Raw genomic sequence first — 22,699 nt, forward strand, 5'->3', positions numbered from 1 at the left:
CTGCTTGTCTCCCATAGAAACTTTAGGAGAAAGGAAGAACAAGTAAACAAAAGTGGTTCCTTTTGCCAAGTGAGTTTGCACATGTCATACTAGATGTTGTGAGAGCCTGTTAATACTTTATGAACATCTTTTCCCTGCTAAGAGCTAAAGGTGGGAAGGTATCATCTTCAAAATGCTAAAAAAAACAAAGTAGACCTTGTTCAAGTCAAATGGGTCAATTCAAGTCATGAATCTTTTTCTTTCTGTATAAATCACTGTGACTTTGCTGTGACCCTGGAAAGTCTTGGTACACTGGTACATGATTCCTTTCAATGCAATTTAAAGTAGAACAAAGTGTTTGCCTTGAAATTATGTTCATGTGCTTATAGCATTATATTCTCCAAAATGCTGTTTGGTAGCTCTTTATTCTGTCAGTGGAGTGCATCAGCTTTGAACATAGAACAACTGCTTGTATTCAAGTATTTCTGGATGAATGGTCCAACAGGTTGTCTGGATGAATGTTTTGCTTACTGCCATTGTGCTTAAATACTTTTATTGCTCCATAAATGCTTGGGGTTGCTGTGATCATTAGCTTTTGGTCAGGCATGTTGATGAGGCACACATGAGTGTTTTATTACCAACAAACAGTGCGCCATCATCATCACCTTTTAATCTTCCCCACCACTTTCCAAATAATATCCTCCTTTACTGTGGTTTCTAAGTCTCTCAAAGTGCAATTATCTGGGCTGAAACATTTCAATTACTGACTCAGAGTGTTTATTTAAAGTTTTGGTGAAACACTTGAACCATCTTTGAAAAACAGTTGAGACGTAAACACCTTGGTTTTCCTTCCAGTTTTTTTAAACTGGCTCAATAATAAACTTGATTTCTCATTGTTTATAGCTGAACCTTGAGATCCATCATCACAACTGCTGCTCTGATATCAATAATTCGCCTTCTGCTATTTTTGTGAAATTTCACCCAAACTTGGTCATTTTGCAAGTGTGAAACCTCACCATCCATGCACGCCTAGCAGGGGCTGTGTGCAGGCAGTCAGGTCCCACATACACTCAGCTGTTTTCAGACCAGTGACACAGCTCTGTGTGGTGTCAGGTGCTGGTGCCAGGAGCAGGGAAGAGGCTGAAGATGAGGAAATGGAGAGAGACAGGGGCAAGGTCGGGGTTTGGCCAGGTGAACTGGGTAGGAGCCAAGAGTTGAGGAAATTGTGTTGGAGATGTGCTGTCCAGGCAACATTAGTGCGTGCTCTCTTCCAGCCCTGTATTTCCCTGTGCCTCAGTGTGAGATGGCATGTGGAGGGGTCAGGTCTCTGCCCAAATGATGCTGGTGCAGCAAGAGAGGCAGGCAGTGGCAGGGTTGGCAGGAGATGGGCTCTTGGTCAGGTGTTTACCTCTTCCTCTGGAAACCAGTGAGTGGGTCCCTGAAACTGGCATCATAGCTGCTAGCCATCAGGTGGGTGGACTCCCAAATCCCAAGGGCAGTAGGTGTCTAGTGAGGCATTTGCATGTGCCGCATGGATGCAATGGCAAAGTGAAAGGAGGACAGACACCTGCAGCCAAAATCTGCAGGCATTTCTCAACTGTTTAACCATATTTGGTCTCAGTTTATTCTGCACAGAGTGGGAGTAATGCTGTCTAGTATCACAAGAAGACTGAGAAATCCATTAATAATTTTAACAGAGCCATTGCTAATGTGATCCTGTAGAGCCAGCCCTATGCATGGGCCCAAAAGGGAGTGAGTAGCTTGCACTCAGGCCAGGAGGTAAGTCAACATGTTGGAGTATTGACCACTGACTGTCAGGGTTAAAAGAAATACCATTTGACTGCCTATTTGCTGTGTGGAAAAGGCTGTGCAAAATAGTAGATGTAGTTATGTGTTTGAAGTTGGTATCACTGCTTTTACTGATGAAGACAGGTACCATGGAGATTATCACAGTATTCCAATGTCATTGCTATGTAATAAATGCTAGGGAGCCTAGCATGTGTGTTCCTCCCAAAGTCATGGATATATGCATTGGAAAACCTAGAGGCATTATTTTAATTTGAAATTAACCTAGAATTTTATTTAGTCAGTGCTGAATCTGTCTTAAGGAAGAGAATAATTATCTGCTCCTTCAACACAGTGTTGAGAAGGTATAACCACTCTCAAGACCACAATCCCATATTCTAGTATTGGAATGAATATAGTATTCAGGGAAAGTAATAAGACATCCTAATATGTCTTATCTTTTCTTATAACCATGATTTAGCTGCCTAATTCCATAAGCTACCATTTCAGATAAATGTAACTGCATTATATTTCTTGCTATTTTTGCTAGATCTTCTGGAAGCTTCCTAATACCTGGTGGAAGGGGCTAAAAGCAAAAAAGAAAAGGGGGTGGAGGGGAGGTTTAGCTTACTGGAATGCCAGGGCTTCATTCTTTCTCTTGCTTGAGTTTATGGACCTTTTACCATTGTTCTTTCTCCTCCACCTTTTTTTTTAAGCTGATTTAGTTTGTTGATTCTCTGGGTATTTCTCACTGCTAACTCTTATGTCCTGCTGCTTCAGAGCAGGGGTCTCACTGGCCCTTTTGCTAGTAGTGCTGTTTTCCCCATTCCCTGAGGAGAGAAATTCAAGGTGTGTCAGACTGCAAGAAAAGACGGAAACTAAAATGTTTCACTGATCTTAAGAAACCAACTCCCAGAAGAGCAGGAGCATGAACTGGGTATAGAAAAGGTGAGGAAAGGTACCCCATTTCCCCTTGGCTTTTCAGGTCTGGTATACTTGCTTCTCTCCGTAGACAGCCCCACAGAGATATGGTGTCTTTTAATGTCAATAATTTGTTTGCTGCTTCTCAGAAGTTAGAAAAATTAAGAATTTTATGTCTGATTCTTCCTTGAAAATGCATATATATATATATATATTCATTTTTAGGTGTTTGTTTCTTTAATTTCTATTTGTTCGCAGGAACTTTCCAATCAGTTGAGAGCTGGTGTCAGACTCCAGCCCTTGCTGGCTGGTCCTAGGAGCCAGGCTGATGATTTATTAATAACGCAGCTGCGGTGCCAGCGCTGCCACTGGGAGTGAGTAAACACTCCTCCTCTGCAGAGGGACAAGACTCTGTACTTTTCACCTCTGCAGTTATGTAAGGTGTCCTTGGCCATCTGTGTATTTAACTTGGCCCTTGCTTTTTCCATTTGTTTACAAAATGATTGGCTGTGAAACAGGGAAGAGTCCCAGGAAGCCCCAGCTGGACTGGGAGCCCGAGCAAATAGAGGGGTGCAGGGTGGCCTGGCTGGAGTGAAAGCATATTCCCAAGGAGCAGCACAAGGGCTCACCAATGACATACCAGCTCACCTGGTGGCAGTTCCATGCTGCTGGGAATCCTGCTTGAGAGCGGGGGGCGGTGGCATGCTGGTGTCCAAGGCAGTCACTTGCTTCTGGTGTTCATGAAGTCTGCCCTTCTCTGTAGCACACCAGTGGATCCCTTAGTATGGGGACTTGGTACACCATACTGATGACCTTTTCCATTTGGTGACACTATTCCAAGTAATGGGCCTTTTGCAAGTCACATTTCACTCGCTGCAACTTGCAAATGAAGCACCTTCCCAAGACTTCCTTGGCCAGGTGAATTGCTGTAGGAAGCCAATGGAGTCACTTTTATAGCACTCTACTCCCATTTTCTTTCTGATCCAGTCAACCAGGCTCCTCAATGCCAAGGCATATCTTCTGCTCATTCTTGATGCCACATGGGTTTTATGGCTTTTCCTGAGGTACATTAAGATTCCTGGTGTATTGCTGAGGGAACCATTGCCAGCATACAAGCCCATTGCCTGGTCCTGGCTGGGGTGTTCATCCTATGGGCTTAATAGGCATCCCATCAGCAAATACCTCTCCCCATTACTCACTATTTCTTTTCTAACCTGGATATGGTGGAGGGTATATGCTATGGACATTGGAGTGTCTGTGTGCTGACCCACAACACCTTTCCTTTACAGGCCACTGAGAGAGAAATATGGTGTCTCAGGGCTTGACTGTCAGTTCTGCAGTTACCCTTGCCTACCTTATCACTGCAAAGTGGTGTTTCCAAAGCAAGGGACTTTAATCTCAGTCCTGTTCATATGAGCAAGCTTGCATTAAAGTCAGCACATGTCTACTTGAAGGTTTTTGTGGAAACTGGAGAGGAGGTGGGGAAAGGGATATGTCAGGAAGTGGTGCTGTGCCGTACCCATCTTCTTGTTCAGTGTTTTGCTTCTCTGCTACACCACTGTTACTTTTTCTCTTGCCATCTGCCCTGCAGCCAAGCAACTTACCTCTCTTTGTGTTATTAATTCTGAAATTGCTACTTTTGAGATACTGAGGTACTCTTGAAATACTGAGAAAATTTGAAGAAAAATTGCCTCTTATCAAGCTCTTATCTTCTTTAACTGTTCAGTCAAGTTAAATTTAATGGTGTAGTATGTTGTTTACCAGCAAAATTCTGTGTCACCTTGACTTACTGTGTGGTCCAGCCCGCAATTTACACATCTCTCCTCTGTCTTCCACAAAAACACTCAATCCTTGAGATGAGCAGATGTGTGAGAGCTGCCCAGCTATCAGTTTACTATGTGTAATGCTCTATTCTGAGACTCTATAAAGGTTTTAGACATATTTTCTATAATGCATTTTCTTATATAATGCAGGAATCAGTGCATATGTTGACTTCTCTGGCTGGGCAGAGTTGGAGGGCTTAAATCACTGCTCTGCTTTTGAAACCCAAATTGAGTCCCATGGCAGGCTGCATCTAGTCCTCCCACAGGGGAGCTGTGTTGGAGACCTGCACAAGGGAGCTTCACACCGTGTGAAGACTCACCACCCATGTAATAGAAATCTGACATCTGAGGAATTTTATCTAAATAAGGTTATGCTTCCCTCCACTGTCGTTATGTTCATTCTGTTGGGTTTTTCCCTTTTACCTGTTTGCTGCCTCTCGTTCCCTGGAAGTTGTCTATGTGAATTAGAGCGAAGATTTATTTCAAGGATTGTCCACAGTTGCTTGTGATGTACTGCTGATAGATGCTGGTAGCCAAACGATGCTAAGATAAAAATTACTATTTGATTTTGAGTGCCAGTAAAGGGGGAGGAATGGGAAAAGAAAAACAAAATGAGCTAGATAATTTGTAAAGAAATAATCTCTATTGCCCTATTATTCTCAAATTATTTTCAAGGCAGTAAACACAGAAATAAAATAAATTGATATTAAACTGTTGTCTCTTTGTCTGAGTGTTCTTCTTATTTGTTAGAATAATCTTGAGGATGTTGTCAAACAACTTAGAATTTTGTACGTGGTTTTTTTTTTGAGTCTGCTATATCTGCTTGACTTCTTTGTCTTCTGAGCAATTTAATATTGAGTATGCTTCCCTTGATATTGCAAGGGAAATTATTAAACCATTCTCTATAGCTATGTTCAACATTTGTTTGAAAGAGCATCTTGAGAGACTCAGAGCTCTTTGTGCATTGCAAATGTGCTCTTCAGTAGAACATTTTGTCTTTTTCTATTTAAATAAATACCTCCTATTAAGTCTTTAGTGGTAAGACTCTTACATCATTTAGACATTCCATCTTTTTGTAAGGCTTCCATTTTTGTTCAATATTTTTCTATTTTTTCTGTCAGTTACAGGCGGTTCTTGTTCTCTACTTTTATGAATAAAATGATCATTTTTATTTTACCAGCTTACAAAAAACTGAAGTCATTAAAAGAGTAGCTAATGGGTTTTCTTAGCTAGTTGGAAACTGAATCAAACTGAAGTCACCTGAGAATTTTTTTTCCTTCTTTCTTTTCTACCTTAAGGTAGGAAAGTGAATTTGCCTTCTACTTTTTCTTGGAACGGAAGTGTGTAGGTGCGTATAAATATGTATGCACACTCACTAACTTTGGTGGGTGGACTTGCAAGGTGGCTTTATAAATACAGAACTAAGTTCTCAGCAATGTTTCAAAGTTGGTTTTCAGTTGTTTTTGTGGGTAGCTTTTGTCTAGTTTTTTTTCCCTAGGAAAACAGATCCAAGAGCCGAACCATTTCAAGTGTAATGTAAGAGATGCTTGTGTGGTTTTGAAATATACTTTTTGCTTTAGGTTTTTGTGTTTGTAAGATGTATGGCAAACTGTAAAGTCTGAGGTATTTGAACTCACCATCAAAAGCTTAATATTTCTATTAGTAGTACAGTTTGGTCCTTTTGAATTATTTTTCAATTTCACAAATAGTTCAAGTGTGCCCCATTTTCAAGATATATTATTCTGATCTCCATTTTTTTCTATGAAATTATGTAAAATTCTGCTTAGGCTAAAAAAAAGTGTTTTCATAAGCATACATGTTTGCAAGGCAATGTACTCTAGATGTGAAATTATGCAAAATTAATTTTTTTTTATGCCTTAAGGAAGAAATAAAATGCTGCATTACATTTTTTAAAATCTCTGACTAGTCATTCTTAAGGCTTAACTAAATCCCCTAAGTCCTTGGACATATGCATAGCTCTATGAGCATGTATAGTCCTACAGATTGTGTGAGGTGGTGCATATTCACAGCAAGTGCAAAGGGAATACTTTAGTGGAGCTGTGGTGTCTGGTTTTTTACTTCCTGAGTGAAGTTAGGAAGCAGATTGACCTGCATAGGAAAACTGAATTCATGGATCGTGATGTTAGATGGAAATGCTTTTTAATTCAGTCCAAACTGGAGTCTGAGGGTTTTCGATGACTGTTGAAAGTGCCATTGGTGGTTGAACTCTCATGTACTAAAATATGTAGGGAAATGGATGCATTCAAATCCTGTAGAACAAGAGGAATCATCCCTCTCTGTGTATGAACACAGTGTTCTCTGTATTGTTTTGGGTTTTTTTTTTCCTTTTTGATATTTCTGCATTTGAAAAATAACTTCTGAACTGGAAGTTTTGGTCTAGTAGAGTTAATGTGGCTGTCTATGCATAGGAGCAGAAGCTTAAGTATCTCAAAATACCTGCCCTCCTATTGACTGGGTCTATTTTTAGCCTCAGGGAGCACAGGATTATCACTATTGAAAAGTTCCTGGTTTATGTAATTCTGAAATTTTTTAATTGATTGGGTGAGGCCAAACATGTTCCCAAATAGAATTTGCTGAGAGGCTGCTGAGGAGGAATCCCAAAGGAGAAAAAACAGTTTTTGCTGTTGACAGAAACTCTTCCAAAGAAGTGTTTGTGCCTTAGGTACCACCCCAGCTGCTGACACTGCTGTCTTTGTGGCTATTCTTGCCATGTGCTGCCACCACCCTGGACAGTGGCCTGTGCTAGCTCTCATTCTGCTGGGTTTTTGACAGTATGAAATGCTTCCAGTAGGCAATGTTTAGCTAACCAGCATGCCCACAGCTGCAAAGGCATTACTGTTTTAAAACGTGTTCTGATCTTTACAGGCATGTGCAAGGCGTGCAGAAAATTGCAGAAGTTTTTTTTTGAGTGGGAGAAATAGTTGTGGCATTAGGTGATTATTACTTTTTAAAAATTTGTGTATGTCTTTTCTGACTCCAGCAAATGTTTAGGTCGCATAGTGTCTATCCGGAAACCAGAAAATCTTCTTTTCCCTTGTAGAACGAGTTGCTCAGATGCCTTCTAAAACCATTTATGTCTTGGAAGTCATATACTTTTCTTCTTTTCTCATTAGACTGCAATTCAATCTTGAGAGTTCATACAATTTCATCTGCATTTTAGGTTGAGCTTGTTTTCTTAAGGAAACAGGTTTTGCATAAATGCACTGTCCGTATTTTTGCCAGCGTCATCCTCTCACCTTAATAACTTCTGAACAACGTAGCCAATTTCAAGCAAAGCTGCTAGAAGCAGACATCTCAAAGACATATCTCAAAGTTCTTACTGGTTATGCAAAAATCAGTGTCTGGGTAGAAGCAGATGCAAAGTTTTACCCAATTAAGGAAAAGGCAGGAGCGGGCGCTAGGCCTCTCCCGAGCGCGGTGTGCCGGCAGCGTGCGCACCTTGGCCGCTCCTCGGGACACACACGGCTCCAGCCTGTTGTAATTATCCTGTGAGTGGTTTCCTGGGCATAATTAGGGGAGGTGGGAGGAGAAGGGGGAGAAGGAAGGAGGGAGCTGGGGTACAGTAGGAAGAGAGTTGAGTAGGGGGAGCTGGAAGCACCCTGAGGAGCGACGTTTGGAACAAGGGACAGACGCCTGCGAGGCAGCAGGCCTCCTACTTTCTGCTTCTCATTGGAAAACCTGGTTTTTAACAGTGTGCTGTGAGTAGGGGGAGTCATGCTCTGTTATTTCTCACTAATAGCATCAATAAATTAATTGCCTGAAATTCTGTACCTGAGCAAAATAGTTCTAGAAGCTTTAATTGATTCTTGCCTTAAGAGATAGAAGAAACATTGTTTTGCCTTTTTTTTTTCTGTTTAAGCATCTTACTTTTATGAAAGATAATTTTAATAAGTAAAACTAACTCATTATTACACATAAACAATTCTCAAACCTGAATTACTTATTATTGTTACTATCAGAGCAACTGTAAAATACTGAGAGAAGTTGTGAATTTATGAAATATTAAAAGACAGGAAATGGATCCCTATGTGGATCCTTTGCATGTGTTAACATGCAAAGTTATGGGGTGTTACTTTTACATTCACCTAATTTTGCTTATTTTAAATGTAAAATTCTAAGCACATATCTAGCTTTTTCATATACGCTAGTCTGTGGGCTGTCTTGTGGCATTGATCTTAGACAAACTACCTGTTGTTCTTAATGGGAAAATCTATTGATTTAAAAAAAAAAAAAAAGCCAATGGTGTGACATGGCTTCTTAAGGGATGTTTATGAAATTAAGCTGGTCAGGCAGCAGCTCCCCAGACCATTGCCCCTGTAGAAGTGGAATCTCTCTTTCCTGTGCTCTGCTGTTGGACACTGAAATCCTTTGAGTTCCCAGCTCCTCGATGCACCCTTTCCCTCTCTCACTGCTTTGCTAGAATGAAACCTGTGGGACAGCCTGATGCAAGCCACAGCATGTTCTAGTCCAGATAATTAGCGGTAGAAAAGTAGTTTTCTGTTCAAACTTTCCATTACCCGCCTGAAACGCAGTGCTGGGCAGTAGGCTGGACAGCTGTAGAGGACAAAGGCAAAGAAATAAAAGGTCAGAGTTAGGTACCATCCTTCCAGGATGAGGGGAGTAACAGACTGCTGGGAATGTGATCTGATATCTGTTCATTGTTTCTAGCCATTGCAGATAAGGAGACAGCTCATTGACAGTGACTTTTGCATGAATTCCCATGGGAAGTGCACAACCACTTATGATGTTCTTGTTGATAACCTTCACTTCATGGGTGACAGGAGTTTCTAGGGACCCAGTTTCAAACCAACCTGTCTGTGCCCTCGGTTTCAGGACTCTGACTCATATCTGGGAACAGGTTAAAAGTTGTAAGAAGCAATTATTTTTCCCTGCCTGAGTTTGTGCCGTCCTGTGCCAGAGGGACTGAATGTCTGTGGAAGAGCTCCTAAACTGCTGTGGTTTTAAGATGAAGCAAGCCTTGCTACAGAAGCTTTATATTGATGCACCTGAAAGTTAAAGTACCTCTTTTTGTCTCTGCATTTGTGATGATGTGGCCTTCTAGCATATTAGTTTTTTACAAAGTGGACTCATAGGTGGTGACCCAGCCAATACATTGAATACCCCTGCATGTTGTATATAGTTGCCTGTTCTGGTTTTTGGTTGATATGTGCTGTCATGTGAGTTGAACTTCGTATTTGACTTTTTAATAAACAAAAAATTTCAGGGTCAATATAATTTCATTTGACTGAAATGATATTACAGGTTTGAATTTTTGTTTGTGCAGTGATTAGTAGCTGGGAAATGGAGCATATGGGAAAAAAGGAATGAGAAATTCCTCTAGATGTTTTCCTACTGCCATTGTAGGTTCAAAGAGTAAAAAAGCCAGTCTCAGAATTTATTTAATTTTGGTAGTGAGGGTGGATTAATTTACTCACTATTTTCAGTGCTCATTCCACTGCAGTTTATTTTGGGTCATTTAATTTCAACAAGGCTTGATCTGTTCAGAGGGCTTTCTATAGCAGCGTGGTGGGACCACACAGCTCTTTTATAGTACGTACGTTCATTGCTAACCAGGAGCTCAAAGAACTGGTAAACGATGCACAGACATGAATAACTTCAGAGAGGACAGTACATTTCTGTATGGTTGGATTATTTTGAAAGTTTTCAGAAATAACCAATCTTTTGTGCACTGTGGGTTGCTTTGCAGAGCTAGAAGTGATGGTATACAGTAGCTGTGTGCTTTCAGAGGTAAGACTGGAGGTCTGGCTGAAGGCACTCTTCAGGTTTAAGGTGCTTCAGAAGCTACTGTACATGGGAGTGCTCTTAGTCCTTGTTTAAGGAAAAGTTTTTATTCCACAGGTTGATATTTCCATCAGATTCAGTAGTTTGATATGATTTTGGTTTTTTAAATTTTAGATTTTCTCTAGGAGCCATTGATATACAAAATAGGCTAAGGTAAAATAGATATCAGTTAAAAATGTCTAAATCAGTTGGCCTCATCAGCCAACAAAAAACCATATGCTCATTGTCTGTGCTGGATCTGCTCCAGTTTAGCATTATGATGGTAAAAGCCACATTCCCCCCAAATGAAGGAGCCAGCTTTCTTTCTTGTCCATCAAATCACAGCTATTACTGGTTCTGCTCATGCCAGCTGACAGAGTAATGTTCCTTTTGTGTAATTCATTAAATCAGGCAGCATTAGTGATTCTCTCAACAGAAGGAAGGCCTAATGTCCTGAAAGTGGTTGCAACTGTACTAGGAGATTAAAACAGCACTGAGACCATTGTTCCTGAGTGTTGAGACCCTTGCTTGTTCTTAAATTTTTAACTTTCTTGCATTTTCTGGCTTCTGCTATTTAGCATACTCCCAGCAGCAGCCAGGGGCAGCTCAGGAAAGGGCTGTTCTCAATAGTTTCATAGTGTGGAAAGGGCTGTTTGCATTCCCATCAGCCTCGACACAGGAGGAGCTTCCTGACCATGTTTAACTCACCCCTTAACAGTTAGTCATGACGTCCTTGTAGCAAATTAGAGGCAGAATCCACTCTGTTTTGGTGTGTAAGTCAAAAGTATAACAGTAACACTGGTTTGGGGACATTTGAAGCCCATTGAAAGTTTTGTAGCAGTGTGTGTGTGTGCATACACAGAGTCAGTGTATGTCTGTACCGTGTGATATTCCTGCATAGGGATCTGGATGCTTTCTTGACTATGGAAGGATACTCCTGCTTGTCTGCAAATAGTAAAGCCCTAATACCTGTGAATGGGAAGTTTAAAAAACGCTTCTTAAAAACATCTCTATTTGGAAACAACTTATACAGGTTGAGTGTATCCAATGCACTTTGACTAATGCTTTAGGCCCTCTAGTCACAGCTCTTAAAACTCTGTGGTTGTTTGTGAGCCGTGTCATCAAGGAGCCTCTGATCTCAGCAGGTCCTGCCCTGCAGCTGCACAACCTCCTGGTGCACCCTACAATTTGCCTTTCTGGGGGAAAATATATCAGTGCATCCTATGCTGCTCTACCTGTGTTTGTGGTCAGCTTGTACGTCCATCTCCTCTAACCCAAGCCACCTCAAGATGACAGCCCACCTATATTTTTAGTCTCTTATTTTCTTGTAACTGTCTAAAAACTCCTCCTTTCATGTTGATTGGAGCTGTCCTTTTGCTGTGTACCTTCAGATTTAGGACCATGCACTGCTTCTAAATTTAGGCTATAAAACTACCACCTTTACTTCTTTTATACTTGAATGGAAATAGTTCAAAGTTGTGCTGATGTAATAAAAACAGGAGGCTAGAAGGCAGTGAACTGGAATAAGGGTGAATGTATGAGAGAACACAAGCAGTGAGTGGCAATTTTAGATCCTCCCTGTCATGATCACACAATTATTTTTAATAAGGCTGCATTTCTCTTAAAGAAGGTTTCAATTTGTTATTCATCACGTGATGTCATTTAACAAAAACCTTTTATGTTACAGTAACACCAGATACTCTAGCCAGGATGTCATGAGAGGCAGTTCAGGCAGTCTGGGCCGTTTTGAGATCATTAATTGTATGGCAGTGATCTATACTTAACAATGAAAATGCTGATTCACAGCCTTTCTCCCTTTTTTTTTTTCCAATGGCTAATAGCCTTAATGATGAATCAGAGGTGGTGGGCTGAGGCAGAGCTCAAGGCCATCAGCTCCTTTCAGCCCTCTGCATAGTGTCCAGGAAACACCCTGTGTTTCATTAGTTCTTGCTTAGTTTATGATGTAATATTTTGCTCAAAGGCATTGAACTATCATCAAAAGCGGCCGACTAATTACTGTGACTTCTTTTTCCAGGGTCGTTGTACAAGGGAGAACTGCAAGTACCTTCATCCACCAACACATTTAAAAACTCAACTGGAAATCAATGGCAGGAACAACTTAATCCAGCAAAAAACTGCAGCAGCAATGCTCGCCCAGCAAATGCAGTTCATGTTTCCAGGGACACCACTACAGCCAGTGGTAAGTATATTTCTCTGGTGGTCTTGATGGTAAGTAAAGTTGAAGACCCTGTTGACCTGCAAAAGTTCTCTAAATTGTATCAATAAAAATAGTCCCTGTCTGTTTATTTAAGGAATAGTCAAGATGCTGGAGGTATGCTCATTTATATTTGCATTTCAAGATGCAATGGAGTGTTGCTGTAGACTTGTTTTATTTTTCTTTCATTCCATAATGATTTGCATTTTTTTCCTCTTTTTTTGCCCCTTAATGCATTTCATGTCATGTTTGCAAGATTTTTACCTATTAATCCTTCTGGAGGTGAAAATTTGTATAATAACAATAATTTGCTAGTAAGTAATTTGAGTAGGAACACAGAGTTTCTCAGGAGTCTATGGGTCTGAATGGCTTTAAATATTATTTAATCCCAGTACCAGGAACAAATGATTAGCATTTTCTTACTCTGTTGAAGTCTGAAGTGTCTGAGGATAAGCCAGAGAATTGGTGGTGCATGCACTTCACAAACTCAGTGTTTTGTCTCAAGGTGATTCATTCTCAAGGTCTCAAGGTGCCTGAGACACTTCATATCCAGGAGGTGATATAGAACTAGAGTCTGGCACGCATGAGCAGCATCTTTGGGTATGCACTAAAGAGATCAGTTGCTCTGGGCAGTCCTTGCAGTTGGGCTTCTCAGTGTAGCAGACTTCTAAAGCATGGTTTGGCAGGTAATCTGAATTAAACTTTTCACACCTGGCTGCTAATGATTTTTCAATCTAAATTCCTAGTGTAAGGCATCCCACTAGAGTGGGATTTTTTCTCTAACTTGAGGCATCTGGAATGTTGGCATCAACTTCTGCAGTGAGTTTCCAACATCCATTTATAGTTTATCAAAAGACATTGGCACTCCTAATTACTATTTGCTTGGCTTGTTCCAGACATCAGCATTTGGATTAGATGATTAAGTTTTCAAAGTGCCTTTGTCTTTCCATGGGCTATCACAGAAGTGTAGGTATCGCAGAAGAAGACATCTGCATCTGGTCACAGGAAGCTCAGCCCAGATGCCTTTTTCAGTAATGCCTTTTTATACTCAAAACATCCACTGTCAGGTGGGATTGGGCATTGAGTGTCAGGACTCCCTGAATTTCTGGTACATGTCCATCAAATTGTATCTGGTGATGTTGGCCTCCTAATGTGTCTTGATATTTCCTGGGGATTTACTGCTTGAGTTTTCACCAGAAAAAGTTTTGATGAAGTAATGGATTCTATCACTTAATATTGTGAGAAAAATTGAAGTGGCAAAATTATACTTTTTTCTTCTGATCCATTTCATCATTTGAACTTTACAATTTCATTTACATAATGTCTTCTCTACTGATTGCTGTGATAAAAATGCCAGATCTGTCTCACACAAATTGCCAGATTAAGATGACTCAGCCTTGACCAAATGGATAAAAAGTGAAAGAAAATTTTATAGAAGTCATTTGACAAGTGGATTTTTTCATAAAATTATATCTGACACAAAGCTCTTATTTTTTATTTCACATAACATGTATTGCTTTCAACATAGTCAAACCATTGTTTCATATAAATGTTCATTATTATGCTCTTCAGAATTTAGCTCATATTTGACATATGAACTGAGTTGCTTGATACCAAGCAGATTTGATCACTGATTAGAACACAGCATAATATATTTTTTAACTCTTAAGGGCATTTAGATGCCATTTCTGTATAGTTGGTTATCCTGGTTAAACTGTATACTCAGCGGATCTTATTGCTGCTAAGTCACATCCATTTATAATTTAGCAATTGGTTCCAAAGACAAAAAAAATCCCAAGAAAACTAAATACAAACAAAAAAGAAAACAACTGCCTTCTAGCTGCTGCATTTTCTCTTGCGTATTTTCTGCGTATTTTATGTCATGCAAGCCACTTTAACGAGAAAGACACTTCTCCTTTGTTAAAGTGTTTTGAAGCCTTAGTGTTGTGCTGTTGTGGTTCTAGCTGCTGGCTTATTTGTGAACCTAATTTCTGACAAAGCTGATCAGAGATGTGTCCTGTTTTTCCACAAAGTTTTTCCTCACTTATAATTATAGCTTCACTCTCTGGGGTACTCAGCTCTGCAGAACTAAAGCACTCTGCAGGTCTGAGCATGAGCTGAGCGTGGTGATGTCCTGCCTCCATCCCCTGGGGAGCTGGTGGTAACAAACCCGCTATTCTGCCTCATCACGGCTGTCGTAGCATCACACAAATGCTCTTTCTTCTGGTCATGACTTCACTGGCTCACTGTAGGAAGAAACAAAACAAGATTTTTTTAGACCCGTATCATTCCCTCCAATCAAAGTTTTTCATATGATGAATTAATATAAGCTTGAATAATCCCTTTCTAAATATTGTGTCCAGCTGAGATTATAATATTTATTCTGCTTGCCACTGGTGACAGCTGAGCACACAAACGTTTGTGAAGTTGTGTTTTTTCAGTGTATAAGACACAGTAACATACAATTGCAGGAGGTGGCAAAATACAGTGTGCAAACATACTGAAAGTTACATGCCAAAGAGCTCATTATATATACTCTTATTAGAAATATGGCTTTAATATAGTTAATAATGCTTCAGCTATGAAATCTGAATACTTTGAAAAACAGCCTATTTTTCCAAGCAAAACAGGTATTGAGAAAAAGCAATAAAGTCTATGTTATTTCTATATTTAGGTGTGTAAATAAGCCTGCAATGTAAGCTGGACCTCCACACTGATTCAGGTTCAAAGTAGGACTTCCTTTGCATCTGCAGACTCTTTTCTAATAATAGAGTTACAAAGGTGGTTCTTCATGTACTGCTGGAATGTGTTACATGATTAAAAGAAGAGAGGATGCTGTGTATTTTGCCAGCTGTTTAAAGTTTTTTCAGCAAGAAAATGAACCAGTGCCAGAAAGAACAGCAAGCAAAGAACAACTAGTAAACTATTGATTAAGGAGTTTTTGTTTCACCTTGGTGTGTGTTTTCCTTTTCCAGCCCACATTTCCAGTGGGTCCCACAATAGGAACGAACACGGCTATTAGCTTTGCTCCTTACCTAACGCCAGTAACACCAGGAGTTGGCTTAGTCCCGACTGAGATCCTGCCCACGCCGCCTGTCATTGTTCCTGGAAGTCCACCGGTTTCAGTCCCCAGTTCAACTGCTACCCAGAAACTCCTCAGGACTGATAAACTGGAGGTACTGTAGACACCACTGTGACTAGAAGCACAATCTGTGTTAGGCTGTGCGAGAGATCTTGGAGGATATGACTGTTGTTTTAGAAGCAAAGCTTAAATTTAGTTGCTACAGATAAAAAACTTGTAACCAGGCAGGATTTCTGCACTTGCAGCCAGTGGTAATTAAACACTGGTATTTTTAAGATAGTTTTTGCTTGTATTTAATACACAGACATCAACATGAGTTTTCATTTTTTTGTAAAGTTCATCATCTCAAAAAACCTGAGGTATGCGCGTAAAGACATCCCTTGATGAACTATCTAACAAGCACATTTTTTATTTCAGTAATAATTGTGCTGGTTTTTCTGCACTGATAATAAGGGAGTTTTATAGCTTTATGGATTGGTATTAGGGGAATGGTGTAGCCCTTCAGCCCTGAGCTCCCAATGGAGATGTGGAATATTACCAACCCTGCGGCAGTCTGAAGGGACAATCCCTCAGCTATGTGCAGAGCCTCCCAGCAGTTGCTGGATCACTGCGTGGCTGGACTCAGTGGAATCTGTGATCCGAGTACACAAGGAGGCCAAATGGCTCTTGCAGAAATGAATATCCTTTCCCAAAAGCCTGAGCACCAGTGTCTTGAGCATATTTCTTCTTAGGAAAATAAGTGTGTTCATTCTGCCTATTTTTGAAAATTATTTTTAAGTAGGCTCTCAGTTTTGTTTGTAGGCTCCATAAAAAATGCAGTGCATCTGATGTGTATTTTCCCTGGGTTTCAGCAAGAGGAACTCCTTCCCTACCAGCCCACCTGCAAGAATACAAAGTGTAGTCAGAAAGAGACAAAATATTTTGTGATTCCCAGCTAGTTTTGCAGGAGCAGTTACGTAAGTATCCTTCCCAGCTGCTTTTTAAACAGGAAAAAATGAAAGGCATTTGGGAATGCTTCTGTTATTTAACCACAGTACCAGAGAGCTACCTAAGGACCCAACAACATAAGGATAAAATAGGCGCATTCCCCTCACCCACCGAAAGATGCAGGGTTTATTAAACTGAAGTTGCTGTAAAACTTGAACTAGCAGGGGAAGGGGGCAGGCTGTCTTTTGGGGGCGTGGGAGCCTCCCTGCCCTTGCAGGCTGCAGCGCGCTGTGCCCTGCAACGTGTGTTGTTTTGCGCGTAGGTGTGCAGGGAGTTCCAGCGCGGGAACTGTGCGCGTGGAGAGACTGATTGCCGCTTTGCGCATCCGGCAGACAGCACAATGATTGACACAAATGACAACACCGTAACTGTGTGTATGGATTACATAAAAGGTCGTTGCATGAGGGAGAAATGCAAGTATTTTCACCCTCCTGCACATTTGCAGGCCAAAATCAAAGCGGCGCAACACCAAGCCAACCAGGCTGCAGTGGCAGCCCAGGCAGCTGCGGCAGCTGCGACTGTGATGGTAAGTGCTGGCATGTATGGCTGCCTTTTTTTGATGCCTATTTTGCTGCAATTTAATGCTGTTTGCTTATACTTTCTTTTCTCTTTTGCCTCTTTTTTTTTTTTTTTGGTGAAAGATAAGAATTTATAAAATTATTACTATTGCTTGATGGGAGGAAGCATTTTCTTTTCTTTATGCCCTTGTTTTAATGCTGTATTTCTATTCAAGACAGTGAAGCAAATGACACTCTATACCACTTCTGTTCTCTGCCTTAATTATATGTAAATTTGCCCCTCATATTTCCAAACAGAAACAAAACTGATAAGCTTCAGTGTTCCCAGGAAAACAGGGACACATATGCTGTTTTAGCTCTTTGATGGCAGATATACGTGTGGAAATTTGGAAGAAAAGCAAAGAGGGAGTGTTTGCTTCAGAGATCAGTAGCAGAACAGAAACCTGTATTGAGATCAGCACAGTCTGCCTTAGAAACGAGACAACCAGCCAGCCACCTTGGTCTCACTGTGCTGGCAGTGTAGAAAAACCAGGACACTCATCTGATGTACCATTAGTGTCTGCCTGAGGATGAGAAAGAACTGCCCTCTGTGGATCTACAGCTATCCCCAATGACTAAAAAGTGTTTCCTGTATATTTTTGAACTTTGGTTAGACACATTTCATGCCTAGAGACTTCTTGCCTCTCCTGCTATTATGGGCCAGGTCCTTGAATCATGAGGTTTTAAAGTAGTAAACTGTAATGGGAAGCATTAGGAAAGAAACATTGTGGCTACAGACAGAAGAGAGTGAGTGATCATAAATCTGATTTATTTTCAGATATTTGAACCTCTTACTTAAAACTCTTCAGACAAGACAGCCCACCCCTTCACCAGGATTGGATTCCTCTTACAGTTGCTACCAGGAAAGTTGATGAGTTTGCAGTGGTATTAATAAAGTTAAATAAATTGAACATCCAGGATCTGACTTGAGAGACAAAACTGCTGGCAGCAAATCAAAGAGTCATTGTCCTCATTGCTGTCAGTGGACGAATAATTAAGCAGATGTGGTTTGTGGACTTGTGGGCAGTGCATACAATAGTTATAGACAATACAGTTATTCTCTGGTTTAAAGGCCTACAAGAAACACAATACAGTACAGTACATAACTACCCCAAGCTATTGTATTTAACACATTAGAAAAGACCAGACTTTTCTGAGCGACAAAGGGTAAGTTATGCAAGAAAGTAAACCATCATACAGAAGAATATTTCTTAAGTTTCAATATTCTTTCTCTAATAGCATCACAGCCTTTGTTTCAAATTGGATGATTTTTAGTTAAAGTTTCCCGTGCTTGCAGAAATTGAATACCATCTGGAAATTAAAGCAGAGAAGATTGGGTTTTTATTCTGATTAGCTTCTGTTGTGCAATATTTATTGTTCATTTAGAGAATGTAATATTTCTAGGCACTATACTAAATAAGAAAGGAGAGAGATGAGTGGATTAATTTTTTTTGCGCTTTGGTAATGGTTGCAGATATATATCCTGGGGTTTTAAATAAGGCTTAATTAGAGTTGCATTAGCCTCAAAGCAAGATGAAACACAGAATTGAAATGTTATCAGTCTAATATCACAGGAGAAAGCAACAGGGACCTGTAATTCAGGATAACATTTTGCAGAGAAATATGTACAAAATATTCCAGCCTGTTTCCCTTGCTTAAGCAGGGGAGCTAGAGGAGATTGCCCAGGATGTGCCTGTTTGGTTTACTAATGTCTCTAAGGATAGAAACTCCATAACTTGAAAGCCTGTTCCATACTTCCAGTAAAAAGAAATGGTGTTGTATTTTGGGTTTGTTTTTTTTTTTAAATCTTACATTTAAATGGAATTTCTTTTATTTAAATTCGTTTCCATTGCCTCTTCTCCTGTCCCTGGGCACCACTGGCTCCGTCTTTACCCTGGAATCAGGTATTTGTATACGCTGATGAGATTCCCCTGTATCTTCTCCAGGCTGAATCCAGTCCCTTCATCATGTTTCAAGTCCTTTATGGGAGTGTTTCCTAGTACACCTGTATTTTTCTTGTACTGGGGTGCCCAGACCTGGACAGAGGGCTCCATATGTGGCCTCACCAGGGCTGAGTGGAGGGGAAGAATCACCTCCCTCCACCTGTTGGTGATACTCTTCCCAATGTAGCCCAGCATTCCATTAGCTGCCTTTGCTTATGAGGACACATTGCTGGCTTGGTGTCCACCAGGATCTTGAGGGTCTTTTCTGCCAAGCCTTTGTGGCCCCCAGCATGTACTGGTGCCTCATGCTGTCCCTCCCCAGGACATCATGGGGCGGGGGGGGGGATGATATTTGTTGGACTTTGTGAAGTTCCTCTGTGCCCATTTCTCCAGATTTCCTAGGCCCTCTGAGCAGCAGCAAGTCTATCTTGTGTATCAACCACTCCTCCAAGTTTCACACCGCTGGTGACTGGCCTCCAGCTGGGCTCTGTGTTGCTGGTCACATCCTTTTGAGCCTGGCATGTGAGACAATTGTCAGTCCCCCTCCCTGTTTCCCATTTAGCCCATGATAAATAAATCTGTCTGTGAGGATGAAATGGTGTTGAAATCCTTCCTGAAATCAAGAGAAACAATATCCCTTGCTCTCCCTTCACCACCCTGCCAGTCTCATCATAGAAGGATGTCAGGCTGGTTAAGCACAATTTCCCTGTCATAAATCTATGGTGACTACTTCCCGTCATTGTCTTGGCTTTCAAGTGTTTGCAGATGGTTTTCAGGAGGATTTGCTCAATTGCTTTCCCTGGGACTGAGGTGAGGCTGGCCAACCTGCCAGTCCTCAGACCTCCCTTCCTGCCCTTTTTGAAGATAGGAATGTCATTTACTTTCTTGCAGTCTTTGGGAATTTCCCTGAGTCACAGGAACCTTTCAAAGATACGTGAGAGTAACCTTGCAGTGACATTGGCCACCTCCCTCAGCACCCAGGTTGCATTCTGTTAGTTCCTATGGCTGTGTGTACATACAGCTTGTTTAAATGTTCTCTAACCTGATCCTCCTCCCCCAAGGGAAAATCTTTTTCACTTCGGACTTTCCCACTGGTCTCCCACTGGCCTGAAAGCCAGTCATGCCAGTAAAGACTGAGATGGAAAGGATTTTCCTAACCTCAGCCTTCTCCATGTCCTGTCACCAGGTTGCCTGCCCCACTGAGCAGTGGAAACACATTTTCTCTAGTCTTCTTTTTGTTGCTCAGAAGCCCTTCTGGTTGTCTTTCACGTCCCTTGCCAGATTCAGCTCCAGGTGATCTTTGACTCTCCTATCATATCCCTGCGTGTTCAGGCTGTGTCCCTGTTCCTCCTGAGCCATCTGTCCCTGCTCCCACCTCTTGTGGGCTTTCCTTCTTTCATTTGAGTTTAGTCAGGAGCTCCTTGCACATTCATGGAGGCCACTGCTGTGTGGATCTTGTTTGTATTCCAGGAGACATTATAGCATACCAATGTGCTGTAAGGCAGGCAAATACTATGCCTTGGAAGTTTGATCATTTTCAATATTATCCTTATTTCCTTTTTGTACCCTCTTCCTCTCCATCCGGTATTGATTAGTTGGTTGTTAGTTATGTAGATCAAATGTTAAGAAAAAGATAATCTGATGGAACAAAAAGAGGCAAAGGAGGTGTTACTAGCAGGATGAAATAAAAGAAAATATTAATGTAAGAGAGCAAAATGAGCAGTTTGAAAGCTTGAAAAGAATGGGAGACTACATGGAAGCAAAGTTGATGAGTAGGTTTAGAACAGATCAAGCCTTTGGGTTGGGAAGACTAAGACTGAACTCACTGGGGAATATGAGGGGAAAGCCAGAAGAAAGCTTCAAAGTAGGGAGGTGATGTTAAGAAAAATTGGAGAAAGGCAATAATAAACAGAGAGATAATAAGTTAACAAGTGAGATTAGATAAGATCTGCATTTGGATAAGAAAGGTAATTAACTGAAACACTCTACTCTTGGTAAAGTTGATTTGAACTTGTGCACTTCATCATCGCATAGTGCTGAATTCAGTTGCACTGCGTCACCTCCGTGTGGATTTCCCTCTGGGGTGGAGGCAGAGCAGCTCTGACAGGGCTGTGCCCAGGCAGTGCAGTGATGTCCTCTGCAGTGGTACCTGCTCAGTGTCCTGCTTAGACAAAGTCTGTGCAGATCCCCACTTCAGACTAAGTGTTTCTTGGTGTTTCTTGTTGTGTCTGGGTCCTGGGCCCAGAGAGATGAGCAGATCCTGTAGATCAGGGTATGTAATCCAGAAAAGTGCTAAAGAAGAGATGAGGAGGGCACGGACAAGATTCATGCTACATAGACAGGTACAAGGAATAAGTAAAATTTTGAGGACTGCCCTGCAGAATACCCTGTTGGCAGCTGATAAACTTATGACCACAAGGTGTTTGCAGGCATTTTGTGCCTTGTCCTCTTCCTCCACCTCAACTTTTGTTCCCTATTTCCACATACTGATTTCAAGGTAGACGAAATCTGCATATTCTGAAAAGAGCTAAATATCAGCCTGTGCTTAAGAATCAAAAGTAAAAATTTCAACTTCTAAGTAAATTTCTCTTTCCTTTCTAAAGGTTTGTAGGAAGTATTTACACTATAAAACTTGAAAGTAATTTTTATATGAGGAATTTTTTACAGAATGCTGTCATATCAGCCATAATTTTGAATTTACTATGAAAGAATACATAAATGTATATGCCTATGTACTATGCCTAAATACTTTCTTTTGAAAAGATAATAATGCTAGACTAGTATCATAACTCATATGTTAATGTTAGCTTATGAACTGGGAGCCTAATTTTAATCCCTGCTCCTAAAGCTAGTACTGAAGGTTGTAGCAAAATTTAGAAAGTATGTTTTCAATTCTGAAAGACTTTTTTCCCTCTCAATGTAATGTGGTAAGTTACAAGATTAAAAAAATCTACAAAAATGACCCAGCTGTAGGAGCAAAGAAAAGGAATTAATGATAAGTTAGTGTAACTGGACATCCTCTGCACTGTGTTTTGTATTGGTGAATAAGAACCACTCTCATTTTGACCATTGAATGTTTCTCTTCTCTAAATTAAAAGACAATCATCACCTTGATATTAATAGTATTTGTAATGCACTATAACTTTCACTAGTGTTTTGTATTTGAAAATGTAACCTCCGAAATCAATTTTCCCACTTCAAAATGTGACCGAACTGACTTATCAGGAATTCCAATAGGTGTATCCTTAAAACTTTCTGCATCTCTGTGTTTATATGATGCTTAATAGTGTCTGCAAGCTGCTGTTTTACTCAACTTTCCTGAATTTCAAACATCTATATTTTACTCTCTTATATGCTTTTTAACTAAGGTATAGTAGATGCATTTTTGCTTCGGTACTAATTCAAAATGTAATATTCATTTCTTTAGAAGACATTTTTGTTGTTGTGCATGCCTAGTGTTTTGTATGTTGTATATTGCATTCAGAATATTTTTTTCCTTCTCACCTATCCACAAATGCAATGCCGTTCCCATGACGCACCTCTGCTTGCTGTTTACCTGTATGTTAATTCGCTTGACTCCCATTGGCCCACTGCCATCATGTGCT

General features: G+C 40.6%; 1 protein-coding gene across 6 annotated transcripts in view; it reads left to right on the forward strand.

Annotated features, from left to right (window-relative positions):
- The window catches only part of MBNL2 (muscleblind like splicing regulator 2), a 106,070-nt gene that overhangs the window by 59,550 nt on the left and 23,821 nt on the right, over positions 1-22,699 (forward strand). For all 6 annotated transcript variants that reach the window (XM_059466663.1, XM_059466667.1, XM_059466669.1 and 3 more), the window contains 3 exons: positions 12,346-12,510; positions 15,501-15,701; positions 16,857-17,120. In XM_059466663.1, the coding sequence (XP_059322646.1) occupies positions 12,346-12,510; positions 15,501-15,701; positions 16,857-17,120 (630 nt within the window). The remainder of the gene's footprint in view (positions 1-12,345; positions 12,511-15,500; positions 15,702-16,856; positions 17,121-22,699) is intronic.

This window comes from Ammospiza nelsoni, chromosome 2 (genome assembly GCF_027579445.1).
Source record: "Ammospiza nelsoni isolate bAmmNel1 chromosome 2, bAmmNel1.pri, whole genome shotgun sequence".
Lineage (NCBI taxonomy): Eukaryota > Metazoa > Chordata > Aves > Passeriformes > Passerellidae > Ammospiza > Ammospiza nelsoni.